This window comes from Gymnoscopelus microlampas, assembly GCF_963454915.1.
Source record: "Gymnoscopelus microlampas genome assembly, chromosome: 20".
Taxonomy (NCBI): Eukaryota; Metazoa; Chordata; class Actinopteri; order Myctophiformes; family Myctophidae; genus Gymnoscopelus; species Gymnoscopelus microlampas.
In genome coordinates, this window is record NC_139957.1 from 43,159,072 (window position 1) to 43,173,288 (window position 14,217).

Genomic DNA, 14,217 nt, shown 5'->3' on the forward strand with positions numbered 1-14,217 from the left:
CTTGCGAACGCCCCTCCCGTCCCTTGAGTGCCGGTTCACAAGACGTGTTGCTCCGATGTGTGTCCAAGTCCGACTGACTCTTTTATAGTGTCTGTGTTCACACCGCACCTGAAATCAATGCAGTCAATCACTGCGTCTGTTCATCAATGTCACTCATGAGTCTGTGCTCTGCCACGCCTGATTATGGATCCCACCAACGCTCCAGGATATAGACCCGCCTTACCTGTCTGATTGGCTCCCTGGCAGGCATAGTTTTACTGAGGTTATGGTTAGGGTTAGGTTCAGGCATAGTCTTACTGAGGTCAGGGTCAGGGTTAGGGTTAGGTTTAAGCATAGTTTTACTGAGGTTAAGGTTAGGGTTAAGGTTAGGTATAGGCATAGTTGCAAAAACGAGAACTGTCAATCACAGCGACTACTGACCAATCACAGCGGGTTTGCCAAGAGCTGAAGTGGGATCCATAATAACGCCTCCGCCACACCCATCACAATATCATATCCTTAGATTTAAGGATATGCTTATGGTCGAAAACTTAAGCTCTGTAAAAGGTGAAATAAGCCCGGTTAGCTCTTCGCGGCGAGACGTGAATAGTCGTCACTCACTGACAGCCAATAGAATCGCATCAAGCTTTCCCAACACGAAGGCCCTGTAGTATCAATGTCCAGTCAACAGGAGGCAGCATATCGTGGTAGGGCCACTTTGAGACCAGCACACATCAAAACAGTATACTTGGCCTCCAGATGGTGGCAGCACCGCACTGTAATAACAGATCAATAATGCTTTGCTAATAAACCGTTACTATCAGCTCCTGCCCCATAACGGCGAGACGTGAATAGTCGTCACTCACTGACAGCCAATAGAATCGCATCAAGCTTTCCCAACACGAAGGCCCTGTAGTATCAATGTCCAGTCAACAGGAGGCAGCATATCGTGGTAGGGCCACTTTGAGACCAGCACACATCAAAACAGTATACTTGGCCTCCAGATGGTGGCAGCACCGCACTGTAATAACAGATCAATAATGCTTTGCTAATAAACCGTTACTATCAGCTCCTGCCCCGCGACGGCGAGACGTGAATAGTCGTCACTCACTGACAGCCAATAGAATCGCATCAAGCTTTCCCAACACGAAGGCCCTGTAGTATCAATGTCCAGTCAACAGGAGGCAGCATATCGTGGTAGGGCCACTTTGAGACCAGCACACATCAAAACAGTATACTTGGCCTCCAGATGGTGGCAGCACCGCACTGTAATAACAGATCAATAATGCTTTGCTAATAAACCGTTACTATCAGCTCCTGCCCCGCGACGGCGAGACGTGAATAGTCGTCACTCACTGACAGCCAATAGAATCGCATCAAGCTTTCCCAACACGAAGGCCCTGTAGTATCAATGTCCAGTCAACAGGAGGCAGCATATCGTGGTAGGGCCACTTTGAGACCAGCACACATCAAAACAGTATACTTGGCCTCCAGATGGTGGCAGCACCGCACTGTAATAACAGATCAATAATGCTTTGCTAATAAACCGTTACTATCAGCTCCTGCCCCGCGACGGCGAGACGTGAATAGTCGTCACTCACTGACAGCCAATAGAATCGCATCAAGCTTTCCCAACACGAAGGCCCTGTAGTATCAATGTCCAGTCAACAGGAGGCAGCATATCGTGGTAGGGCCACTTTGAGACCAGCACACATCAAAACAGTATACTTGGCCTCCAGATGGTGGCAGCACCGCACTGTAATAACAGATCAATAATGCTTTGCTAATAAACCGTTACTATCAGCTCCTGCCCAGCCGCGGCGAGACGTGAATAGTCGTCACTCACTGACAGCCAATAGAATCGCATCAAGCTTTCCCAACACGAAGGCCCTGTAGTATCAATGTCCAGTCAACAGGAGGCAGCATATCGTGGTAGGGCCACTTTGAGACCAGCACACATCAAAACAGTATACTTGGCCTCCAGATGGTGGCAGCACCGCACTGTAATAACAGATCAATAATGCTTTGCTAATAAACCGTTACTATCAGCTCCTGCCCCGCGACGGCGAGACGTGAATAGTCGTCACTCACTGACAGCCAATAGAATCGCATCAAGCTTTCCCAACACGAAGGCCCTGTAGTATCAATGTCCAGTCAACAGGAGGCAGCATATCGTGGTAGGGCCACTTTGAGACCAGCACACATCAAAACAGTATACTTGGCCTCCAGATGGTGGCAGCACCGCACTGTAATAACAGATCAATAATGCTTTGCTAATAAACCGTTACTATCAGCTCCTGCCCCGCGACGGCGAGACGTGAATAGTCGTCACTCACTGACAGCCAATAGAATCGCATCAAGCTTTCCCAACACGAAGGCCCTGTAGTATCAATGTCCAGTCAACAGGAGGCAGCATATCGTGGTAGGGCCACTTTGAGACCAGCACACATCAAAACAGTATACTTGGCCTCCAGATGGTGGCAGCACCGCACTGTAATAACAGATCAATAATGCTTTGCTAATAAACCGTTACTATCAGCTCCTGCCCAGCCGCGGCGAGACGTGAATAGTCGTCACTCACTGACAGCCAATAGAATCGCATCAAGCTTTCCCAACACGAAGGCCCTGTAGTATCAATGTCCAGTCAACAGGAGGCAGCATATCGTGGTAGGGCCACTTTGAGACCAGCACACATCAAAACAGTATACTTGGCCTCCAGATGGTGGCAGCACCGCACTGTAATAACAGATCAATAATGCTTTGCTAATAAACCGTTACTATCAGCTCCTGCCCCGCGACGGCGAGACGTGAATAGTCGTCACTCACTGACAGCCAATAGAATCGCATCAAGCTTTCCCAACACGAAGGCCCTGTAGTATCAATGTCCAGTCAACAGGAGGCAGCATATCGTGGTAGGGCCACTTTGAGACCAGCACACATCAAAACAGTATACTTGGCCTCCAGATGGTGGCAGCACCGCACTGTAATAACAGATCAATAATGCTTTGCTAATAAACCGTTACTATCAGCTCCTGCCCCGCGACGAGACGGCCGTGCCTGGCCGTGGTGGCGGCGGAAGGGGCATCCCTGTCGATCATGGGAGTGAATGCCAGCCAATGTGATTTCAGTATGCTTTAGCATGTCCATGGTATTGCAATATATGTAAGTGATTCCAGAGATTTAAAATGTATGGGGGTCGTGGTCTAAAAATGGAATAGAGTGTGCACACTGATAATGCTGAAAAAAGCTCTGCTTTGTATCTATTGCGTTTGTTAACGGTTCGGCCTGTTCAGTCCGGACATATACCGTATATGTCCTTAAAAAGGTCTGAACAGGCCGAAACGCTGACAAACGCTTTTTTCAGCATTTCCAGTGTGCAGACTTTATTCCTTTTTTATAATACTTTTGTTTGTCTTGCACCTGAGCCATGGATGTGTGTGCTACCCTTTTCATCCGTGGTCAAATGCTTATCAAAGTAAGGGTCCTTGAAAGCAAAAAGGTTGAGAATCACTGAAACTATTTATTTTCCAAAAAACATGAACCAGATATGTTTTGCAGAGACTGCTAATACAACACAATACAAAAGATAATAAAAACGTAATAATTCTGGATATAATGAAATAACAATATATATATATATATATATATATACACTATATACACATTATAGGTAAGACAGAGGTAAATGTTGTACAGGTAGAACTGCAGGTATGACAGAACTCTTAAGGCATGTATGATATTGTTTGCAGCCATGGGTTATGTGCAAGTAGCAGAAGTCATACATGTAAAAATGTGCTAGAAGCAGACATCATTCACAGTATATAAAAATGTCCAAGAAGCAGAAGACATACATATAATATAAATGTCAATTTCACTTGTCTATGTACATTTTGCAAATAGTTGCTGAGATTTTTTTTACAGTTTAGTTCTTTCAGTCTTTGTCCATGATCAGGGCACTGAAAGCTGCTGGGAAAAATGAGAGGGGGGGCGGGGGGGGGGTGGTAGCATATCTCTCATTTCTTCCTCTCTGCTGTCCACCTATCCTTCTCCATGGCATAGAAGGAGGATTGTTGGAATTCCTTCCATGACATCTCCTTTGCCATGCCTTTGTCTTTGTACAATGAAAGTACTTTAGACGGACAGTAAATGTACTTCCCAGTCACTCCTGGAAACCCAGTGTGAATATGTGGACTGTTTGGGCCCTGCTTGAGCCCCTGGCGGCAGAAACGGCAAAGTCGTCCGCTAGGTTGAGTGTCTGGGAGTTTCCTCTTTCTCTGGGCTTTGGCCTCCACTCTCTGTTTTGTTGAGTCCAGTTCACGTTGAAAGAACTCAGTCTGTGCAAACTCCTCAAATGTCATTTTGGGATTTGTCAAACCCTCTGCAGAGTAAGCTTTGAACACCTTAGTGGAGCAGTAAAAATATCGCACTGGCAATTTTTGATAGAAGAAATGAATTGAGGATCCATCTCCTACTGAGTACCGGGATTTAGGCTGCCCACAGGAGAGACATTTCCTTGTTTGTGTATCTGGTTGCTGCTGCAGCTGCTGCTGTTGCTGCTGCTGCACTATGTCCAGCACCATTTTCTGGATCTCTTCCTTTGTCACTGGCATTTGAGGTGCTCGTTGTGACACAGGTTCTGCTGGATTCACGATGGCTGGTGGAATTGCAACAACTGGGACATGGACAGTCTCACTCCCCTGAGTTAGACTGTACCAAATGTTTTGTGTCTCCACAAGTTTTTCAGGACTGGTGTTCAGTGATGAGGAGGTGTTCATCAGTTTGGCCAGATGTTTTGAGTACTGTGTTATGTGATATTTGGTTGTGCTGTGTAGCAAACTATTTGGATCTGTGGCAGACTGAAGGACCATGGCAGCATAATCTTTATCTACCAGTTGCATTATGTCTTTTTTCCCATGGTACTTGACTAGTAGACTGTCAATAGCTGCTTTCATTGGTTGTGGCCAACGTTTGTAGTCCAAAACAAACAGTTTCCGACCTGTCTTGATGGGTCCAGTGCGGGCACTCCTTGGTGAGGACTGTACTGGCAGGGGTATGGAGCGCACTAGAACAAAGAAAACAGTTTCAATGATTTGGTACTATAGTATTGTACTAATATTTATTCAGTAAAACCATTAATGTATATATTCACATATTAATATGTAAAATATTTGTAATATTTAAGTGTCAACTCACTCTCAGCTGTAGGCTCCATGTGTATTTGGGACAACACCTCTTGCTTAGGCACTAAAAACAGCTCAGAAGATGCTGCCAGGCCAAAGGACATTGGTGACACAGTGGATGCGGCCAGGCCAGAGGATGCTGGGGACACAGTAGATGCTGCCAGGCCAGATGATGTTGGGGACACAGCAGATGCTGCCAGGACAAAGGACGTTGGTGACACAGTAGATGCTGCCAGGCCATAGGATGTTGGGGACACAGTGGATGCTGCCAGGCCAGATGATGTTGGTGACACAGTAGATGCTGCCAGGCCAGAGGATGGTGCTGCCAATGCCAGACCAGTTGTGGGTGGTGCTAGTTCAGGGGGCAGAGGAACAGAAGAATCACTTTCTTTTGCCTTGTGTTTGTCCCAGTCAAGTGGTACTGGGCGGCACTCTGGCTCTCTGTATTCCAGGCCAAACCTTTCACCTGTGTCCCTGTCAGAGAGGTGAATTGCAGGGTACTTCTCCTGGCCAGTCACTCTCTTTGAAGCAGAGTTCAGATCTATAAACAACGATGGATCAAACACACGTGGGAGGATGACACCTGGCTGCTTAAGATCCACAAGTCTTTGGTAGTTCCAACGTGCCACCCCTGTCATGCCCTGGGCCTGGAACAATTCACAGGAGGCATGAGTTCCAGTAATCCACTGAGCCTGGTGGAAGTGGAACCCCTCTTGCTGTGATGTCCCTCTGACTGGGATCCAGATGGGGACTTTTGCTCCTTCACCACGGACATGGTTCAGCTGCAGAGTTCCCCCATACCGGTACAGGATCCCCTCTGTGAGCTCAGGGTCACTGAGGCACCCACGGAGAATGTGCACCCTCTGGATACGCCACAACTTCAGCATAGATGGTTTGAACAAGGGCACATTGTTTGGGTCGGTCATCTGGTGAAAGTTTTTTAGTACACTCTCAACTCTTTGTACCAGTAATGCTGGGCATGGAATTCTGATCCGGCAGTGCTGTCGTACGTGTTGTTTTGTTGGATTATGTGGATGTATTGCACAGAATTTATAGGCATCCTTCAGCCTCTGCAGGTCTTCCTGATCCACTAAGGAAAAGGCAGTGGAGAGTAACTCACAGAAGGTGCTGAACAAAGGATGATGCTCAGATGTGCACTCCCGTGAGAAACGGCGCATGCAGTGGAACAGGTCCAACTTGACAACAATGTTGGAGTTGAAGTGTATCCGGGATGCACAGGTGTTCTCCATAGGCCCAGCGGTGGCGTTAGTGATGATGTAATCTGTTGTCTTCCAGGCATCCCAATTGAGGTGCTCATCAGGGAGAGTGTCAGGGATCTTAAATGGTGCACAGCAGTCCCTGGATGAAAAAAAGAGGCATATAAAAGGCTTTTCAAACGTCATTTTGAGAATCACACATCATAATTCTTTATCCCTTTGTACTTGCACATACAAGTACATTTGACTTACTAAGGTTGGTGTGTTGTAATAAGCATAAAAACAACATGTACAGTATTATCACACAAATTAAGGTGAAACCTTGTGTGATTTGGAGGGGTGGAGGTGATAGGCAATACAATAATAAAGAAAGAAAATATGACTATTCTCACCTGTCCACCCATTGGTAATTGGCCTTCTCCACCTCTGCATCACTGTACCTCTTAGCCAACCCGTCGTACATAGGCCGCAGCGACCTTTCTGTCTCAGCCTGCACCATCACCCAGGAGACAATCATCCAGTTCTCATTCATCACTGCATAGCTCGACATGGCACCAGATGACAGTGTAACCTTCCGTGCCACCTTCCTGGTGTGGTCAGACCGCCAGACCTAAGATAAGATAAGCCATTTGATATTCCCAGAGGGAAAATCAGATGTCATTGCAACAACAGCAGTAAGAAAGAACCAAATCAAGATTAAATCAATATACTGAGCTTTTGGGCCTAAATATCTGCACTCAATCTCTGAATTAGTTAACATGTTCAGTCTGTCAATAAATATAAATTTACGTTAATAAATAATATACAGTATCATTATATCACCTGTGAATATACAGTATGAATAACTACATATACAGACCTGTCCGAAGGTGCCCTGAAGCATCTTGGTGATGGCCGGCTCTTGCCGTCGGTACTCGTCAATGAGGCAGTCGGTCACGTAGTGTCCAGAAACTGATGTTCCACACCAGGCCTTTATGTCGTCATATTCTCCAAAAGGCTGGGGTGTGTCATCCTTCCTCACCATCCGTGTAATTGTCCTCTGTCCGTACATCCCAGCCTCAGCATCCCAGACATTTTGAATGTTGTGGAGATATGCCAAATGAGCTCGCTCATATTTGAGGTGCATCATTTCATTTAACTGGTTTGCCATATCTGTGGGTGACTTGCCAGTGCGCCTCAGCTCATCAATCACAGACTTGCAGAGGGCCTTCTTGTACGTAAGGACTGATGGCAAAATGTTTGTGAACCTCTTGGGTAGTTTCTCCAGCCATTTAGGTTTGTCAGCAAACCAGTGCTTCTTGCACACCTTGCATTGGAGGCGAGAGGAAAATATATAATACTGTCCACTGATGCCAACAACCACCCGAGGCCTACCCACACCAGACTGTGCTACATTAGGTTTTGGACAGCCATAAAGGCATGGCAGTACATAAGTGTTCCTCAGCCGGACCATTATCTCGTTCTCTGGTTTCCAAATGAAGAACGGATGCATTTGGTAGAAGTTTCGGGGTGGGAGTGTCGACACGGTGTCGAGGAGCTCTGGCTGAAAAGGGTGACGCCATAACGAAATGGCATGTCCTGCTTTACGGTTATGCTCAAAGTTAGGCCACAGCCCAAGAGATTTGAGCTCTTCTTTAATGAACCATTGCTGATGACTACTGCACTTCCAAGTGCTTTCACTGGTGTCACATGTGATGTGTGGAGGAACAGGGACCGATGGGCCAACTGAGGGAACAAGGATGAAAAGGACATTATTGAAATGTAATGATAATATGATCAAATTGTTTATTACAATATAATTATTACAATATAATTATGGAGGAAGCATTTGCAGCACAGTAACCTTTTAAGAGAAAACAGAGAAAAAATCTTACCACGTGGAGCCACTAGTGGATGTGGGACAGTGTGTGAAACAACAGGCCTATCTGACGCAGAGTGTCTATCTGAACTTGGTGTAGTTCCTGAAAAGAGGGATATGTTGTGTTAGTGTAGAATGAAGATAAAATGAACATGAAAATCACTTAAAATGAGCATGAAAATCACTTAAAATAATACATGCCTGCAGCAGAACCTGTCCTCTCCACTTGTGGGGGACCTGCTGGCATCAGACACATCAGCTCTGGCGGAATAGGCACAGGGGGCGTCTTCAAAGCAGGGACATCTGAGTCTACAAAAGTACATATTTATGCATAACAGATACCGCCACACCGCATAACACATATTTGGACAGATGAATAGAATCATAGCGTATTTACCATCTCTTGGCGACTTCTGCAGTTTACTTTCAGTACCAGCAGGTGGTCTGGACATCGTAGCAGATGGTACTATACAACAGACAAAATCGTGTCACTCATTGCAGGATTGGCAATATACAAATGGTTAGCTAAAGGCACACACCATCTTATTCCCATACAAAAAAAATAATGTTTGCATCTACTATATTGTTCGTGACATTACATGTATATTACATTATACTAATAACATCTTGTATATTCAATGTGGTGAAAAGACCAAATTCATTCATACACACCAGTACATTTTTAAATAGGTTGATACTCAATTGTCAAATGCATTACATAATAGTCTAAGCAGGGGAACCAAAATGGCACAAAAAATACTGTATGTTTTATACTTATAACTAGGCTAGATACAGAATAAAATGGGTACTCACCATTATCGTGGCTGGATCAATTCATGTTCCCTATCTCAGTTAGCAGAACTTTCGCATGCAAACAATGGTTAGTGGAACAAGTCCAGAACGTGGACAGGACAGCACACTGACATGCACAGAACACGGACATGGCCAGAACATGACCAGAACACAGAAAACACAACAGGCAAAAAAAAGGTTTTGTTCAGGTTATGAGATAAATTCATGGTGTCTCAATAACCTGTCACACAAATTGTATATTTCATTCAAAACAAACCCTTTTCTCTTGTAGCCTGTCCTGGTACAGAAACTGAGGAAGATGTTTCAACAGCTGGTAACACAAAAAGATTGAAATAGCAGACATACATTAATAGCAAACAGATTGAGCCATAATTGATCTTTAATGTCCAATCAGTGAAGAAAGCAACAAACACACACAAATGTGTACTTACAGCAATGCACCGCTAACTTAGAGGGGGACCCCATTATCACCATGAAGCTGTCCAAATCATCGTCTCCAAAGTCTGTGATGCCTGCAGACAGAAAATATGTAGAATGTAGTAAAAATGTAATTTCTACACAGTACATAGGTTGCTTTAAAATAACAGCATCTGTTAAAATGATTGAGCTGTAATGAAGATGAAATGTAATACATTTACAGACACATCTTACTAAAATACTACGGCTGGCATTAAAAAACAACCTTCCGTAGAAGTACTTGAGGCAGGCACAGACGCAGAGGAAACGGAGGCAGATTCCTTCTTCTTCATCAGGTATGTTTTCAGCTTGTCCGGCCATGTACCTTTGGACCACTTTTTCTGCAGTACGAAGGCTGCGTAGCCACCGGCCCTGTTGTCCCAAATCTCCCGGTAAGTTTTGTCCTTATGACGACCAAATCTAACCAGATCGTCGTCGTCTCCAGATGGCTTTTGTGACTTGTATCTGTCTCCAGATGGCTTTTGCGACTTGTATCTTATAAGAGACTGGATCTCATCAAAGCTGTGGGCATAGTTGATAAATGAATGTAAGCTGTCCTTGTTGTGTCCCTCTTTCTCAACGACTCCTGCAGCCTCCTCTGCTTGTAGTTTATTGGTAAGGAATATCATATATCCCACGTCGTTCTCTAGAAGCCACCGAAAGGACTTCCCTTGGTATTTGCCAAACTGCAGGACATATTCCCCAAACACCTCTTGTCTGTCTGAGGCATCCCCTCCTCTCTCTCGAACAACAGTTAAGGCGTTTCGTCTAACCAGGTCTTCTGGCAATGCTTCAGGCTTGTCAGGCTTGTCTGCACCAACGTTGTCCATAATAAGTGCTGCCTCATCTGAAGGCCCCTCAAGGAGATATCCACGTGGCCCCTTCCGGAAAGTAACATGTACTCTTCCAGGGAAATAGGACATTCTTCTGTGCATGTTTGCCTATCACAAATGAAGAAGAGAAAGTATTAGACTTATACATTATACATTTTTAGTTTTTGAAACAAGTTGATATTTTAATTATATTATAATTGTATTGTGTGTGAGAAGCCATGGCTCATGATTCATAGCTCTGTAAATGCCCAGAGCTATGAGAGATGGCTTGTGTCCCACAGTATAGTTTAGACTTTATTCACAACACAGCTTATATCATGGGCCTCAACAAATGGTAAACTTCACTGCTGCTGTATGTAGGGCTTTTTAGTTGATGATTAATTATCATATACAAATAATAAGGATTTATATGTAAACATACTACCAGGCAGATGTGGCAAATAACGTAAATATGCAAAGCATATAACTGAAATAAACCAAGAAACCCTGATTGACAATGACAGAACCAACAATCAAGTGTGATCTAAATCTAGAGTGATTTTGGCCAAACCTACAATGGTTCATTGTGTTTATTGTCACAGACACACAGGGCACTTAAAGCTTCCTCAACGGTATGGATAATAATAAGATATAGAAGATTTAAAAATGATAAAGCTAGAAGTAAAACAGTAGTAGTAGCAAAACATTATGATGATTGATTTGACTATATCTCACTATATCTCTCTCCATCACTGGGGGGAGACCACAGCAGATGTTTATCACATGTACAAGACAATGCAAGCATACCAGCAGCAGCAGGGAGCCTGACTATCAGTCTCACATTCTCAACATGAACTGTACAACCAACCAGAGTATGCTAGTTGAATGAGAGTGAGTGAATGGGGGAGGGGGAGAACTTAGCCTACAGAAATTCACTGGCCACAACAAGTACAGCTGTATACAGAACATAGAAATCAGTAGTCCAACAACACCTAAATTTACTAGTAAAAGCAATCGTATTTTCATGTAATAACTATATTTAAACTGAATTTTATATAATGAGGGTGACGGATTAACATGCAACAACTATGTGCTTCAACAGCTTTGAATGTAATGATCATTTGTGTTTACACATCAATCAAAACACCACAATGACCAACCATTGTCCATCTGTCCGTCTTGTCCTCGCTGTTTTGCCTGATTTACTGCCTTTTTTTAAAAATTATTTTAATGTTGTTTTATACTTTTGCTTATCTTTTTTTGCTTTATTGTTAAATTAGTTGTAGGCTACTTTTTCTGTTATTGTATTCTTGCTCTGTGAAGTACTTTGAGCTGCATTTCATGTCATGAAAGGTGCTATACAAATATTATGTGTATTATTATTATCTGTGTTCAAATACCCAACGACAATGATTAACCATCTTATTTAAATGTAATTTACATTCACCAATATGGCACAAATGACTGCAAACAATCGGAGATTACATGGGTCGAGTGGGGCATTTTGCCATTTTATCCATACCCAAATAACAAGACAACATGCACAAGTATTCATCAGTCAACTTTTCATTCATCCAAAACAAGTGACTTACCTTTGTTGTGTGTAACGAACGAAATCAATTGCAGTAATAATCATGTATCGTCTTCTCTGTTCTTCTCTCACACTGACCGCCGACTGACCGTTCAGTCCGTGGGTAAACTTTGCGCACCCACTGAGGGGGCGGGGTTGGTTGGGTGTGCGACTCTGAACAGCTGTAAGCCATGGTTCACATGACGCTCGTCTGTAACAAGCGTCATGGCGCTACTTGTTCCTGTTTTTTAAAATGTTTACATTTACAACCCGTACATCTACATAAACGTTCAAAATTCAAATATAAAGTGCTGACCCCATGGCCATGGATGTGACAAGTTAAAACGCCCTGGTCTAAGTAACCGTATCTTCCGTATTTTTCAATACAAAGCCTTTTAATCCAATTGGTGGCCATTTTTTCATATGCTTTCAACAATGCAACCCTATCGGTTGGGAGGTGTACTGCACTCTGATACATTATAACTCTATAAAAAAATGGCCGCCAATCAGATTAAAATGCTTTTTATTGCACAATACAGAAGATACAGGTACTTAGACCCAGACGTTTTAACTTGTTACATTCATGGCCATGGGGCCAGCACTTTATATTTGAAATGTTAACGTTTATGTAGATGTACGGGTTGTAAATGTAGAAATCTAAAAAAAAACAGGAACAAGTAGCCATGACTGTCATGATATGACGGTCATGTTGGCTATACAGATGTATACAATCATTACAATGAAACGGAGCTAACAGGATAACAGTAACTAATTATATAGATGGCCCAAATAAAACGCAAAAACGGCATGCTGACTAAACAGACTATGTCACAGCCTATTTAGTAATGCACTGGTGCCCTTCCACCATGATAAAAAGAAAAAAAAACTCTCGCAGTATTTTCGGGGACGCGTCCATTTACAGTTCAGTCCGGTCTGGACCCCCCGCCTACTGTATCCGGTACGGCACATGCACAATACACAACGCTGTTTCCGTGTCCGCTCAAGACCGGATATGCAAACTGAAAAGCAAATTGGAACCCATTTAAAATGTACGTTCCGTGACCATTTTCTTAATCAAACATGGCCAACACATCATTCTGACTAAACGTACTATGTCATGCACGTGTTTAGTAGTGTACTTTTGCGTTCTATCGTTAAATACAAACATATTTGCCAGTCTTAACTCTATGGGTCCTGTCCGCACAAGAACTAAAAGCAAGATGGCTGCTCCTGCAAAACTGAGCTAGCCTGTGATTGGCTGGCAGAGTGAGGAACAGCGCCACAGACCTGCCATTGAGATAAAACGGTGGCCAAACACGGTATTGCATCCGTAGTGAGTTAAGACTACCATAGACTTTGCATTGGAAAAGTTAAGGGCGAGTTAAGCTTAACATTTCGCAGGTTCGAGCCGCACATTGGGTGCAAATAATTTCTATTTAATGGTATGGGAGTGTTGGGCAAACTATGATACACCTCTATCATTTCAATCTGTAGATGAGGTACTAGTTTAGAACTTTAACGATTCATTTACTTGATCAGAGCATCTCATCTTCTATCTTGTCTTAAATAATCACAAGAGGTTTATAAAATAAAAATGTAGTGAGTAGAAAACCATAACAATGTATATCAGTGCTTGCTTTTTGAGGTACTGCTGGGATTTGAACCCAGCATCTCCTGTTTACACGACAGGCGCATTCATCAGCTAAGCCACAGTACCTGCAAAAGCTGGAATTTACAGATAGAACATGAGATGCTCTGATCAAGTAAATGAATCGTTAAAGTTCTAAACACTATTGTTAAATGAGTTTCGGTTTATTTCCAGTGGGAAGCGAGCCTTAACACATGTAAATCCCTCCCACTACATTTGATTGGGTAAAGCACAGCCTGCTTCCTGATCTGAAGGCACGCCCACTTGTAGCCAATGTGCGAATGTACTCAGCTACCGACAGATTCAAGCGCAGCTATGAATCTGTTCTTGAGAGATTATAGTTTGCCCAACACTCCCATACCATTAAATAGCAATTATTTGCGCCCAATGTGGGGCTCGAACCCACGACCCTGAGATTAAGAGTCTCATGCTCTACCGACTGAGCTAACCATACTCATTTTCATCTTCAACAGAGCTTCATATTTGGACTATAAGCAGATGTTACAGGTACCAGGATGTGGCACCTAGTAGCAGATATATATTTACCTGGAAAACAGGTTAAAGTGGTTATGAAGAATAGAGACAGTGAAACGTGGTCTGTTTCCACCGAGTCTTCTCTCAGTTGTGAGAAGAACCAGCAGCACATGCGCACTAGACTACCTAGAGGACTAGCTCAGAACGCAA

General features: G+C 43.6%; 2 protein-coding genes across 3 annotated transcripts; both read right to left on the minus strand.

Moving 5' to 3' along the window:
• Positions 1-3,992: 3,992 nt before the first annotated feature.
• Positions 3,993-8,334, minus strand: LOC311036150 (uncharacterized protein; the record flags this gene model as incomplete). Its single annotated transcript, XM_084044677.1, has 5 exons — positions 8,251-8,334; positions 7,236-8,101; positions 6,769-6,986; positions 5,173-6,518; positions 3,993-5,041 (listed from the first exon to the last, which is right to left on the minus strand). Exons 2-5 carry the CDS (start codon positions 7,866-7,868, stop codon positions 3,993-3,995), a joined length of 3,246 nt encoding a protein of 1,081 aa, XP_083900803.1. The 5' UTR covers positions 7,869-8,101; positions 8,251-8,334.
• Positions 8,335-9,062: 728 nt separating this feature from the next.
• LOC311035610 (uncharacterized protein) lies at positions 9,063-11,986 on the minus strand. 2 transcript variants are annotated; one of them, XM_084043912.1, is made up of 4 exons: positions 11,908-11,986; positions 9,730-10,444; positions 9,479-9,559; positions 9,063-9,357 (listed from the first exon to the last, which is right to left on the minus strand). In XM_084043912.1, exons 2-4 carry the CDS (start codon positions 10,436-10,438, stop codon positions 9,293-9,295), a joined length of 855 nt encoding a protein of 284 aa, XP_083900038.1. In that variant the 5' UTR covers positions 10,439-10,444; positions 11,908-11,986; the 3' UTR covers positions 9,063-9,292. The 2 variants fall into 2 exon arrangements, with proteins under 2 accessions (XP_083900038.1, XP_083900039.1); XM_084043913.1 differs by lacking the exon at positions 11,908-11,986 and having other exon boundaries at positions 9,730-10,717.
• Between the last annotated feature and the right edge of the window lie 2,231 nt (positions 11,987-14,217).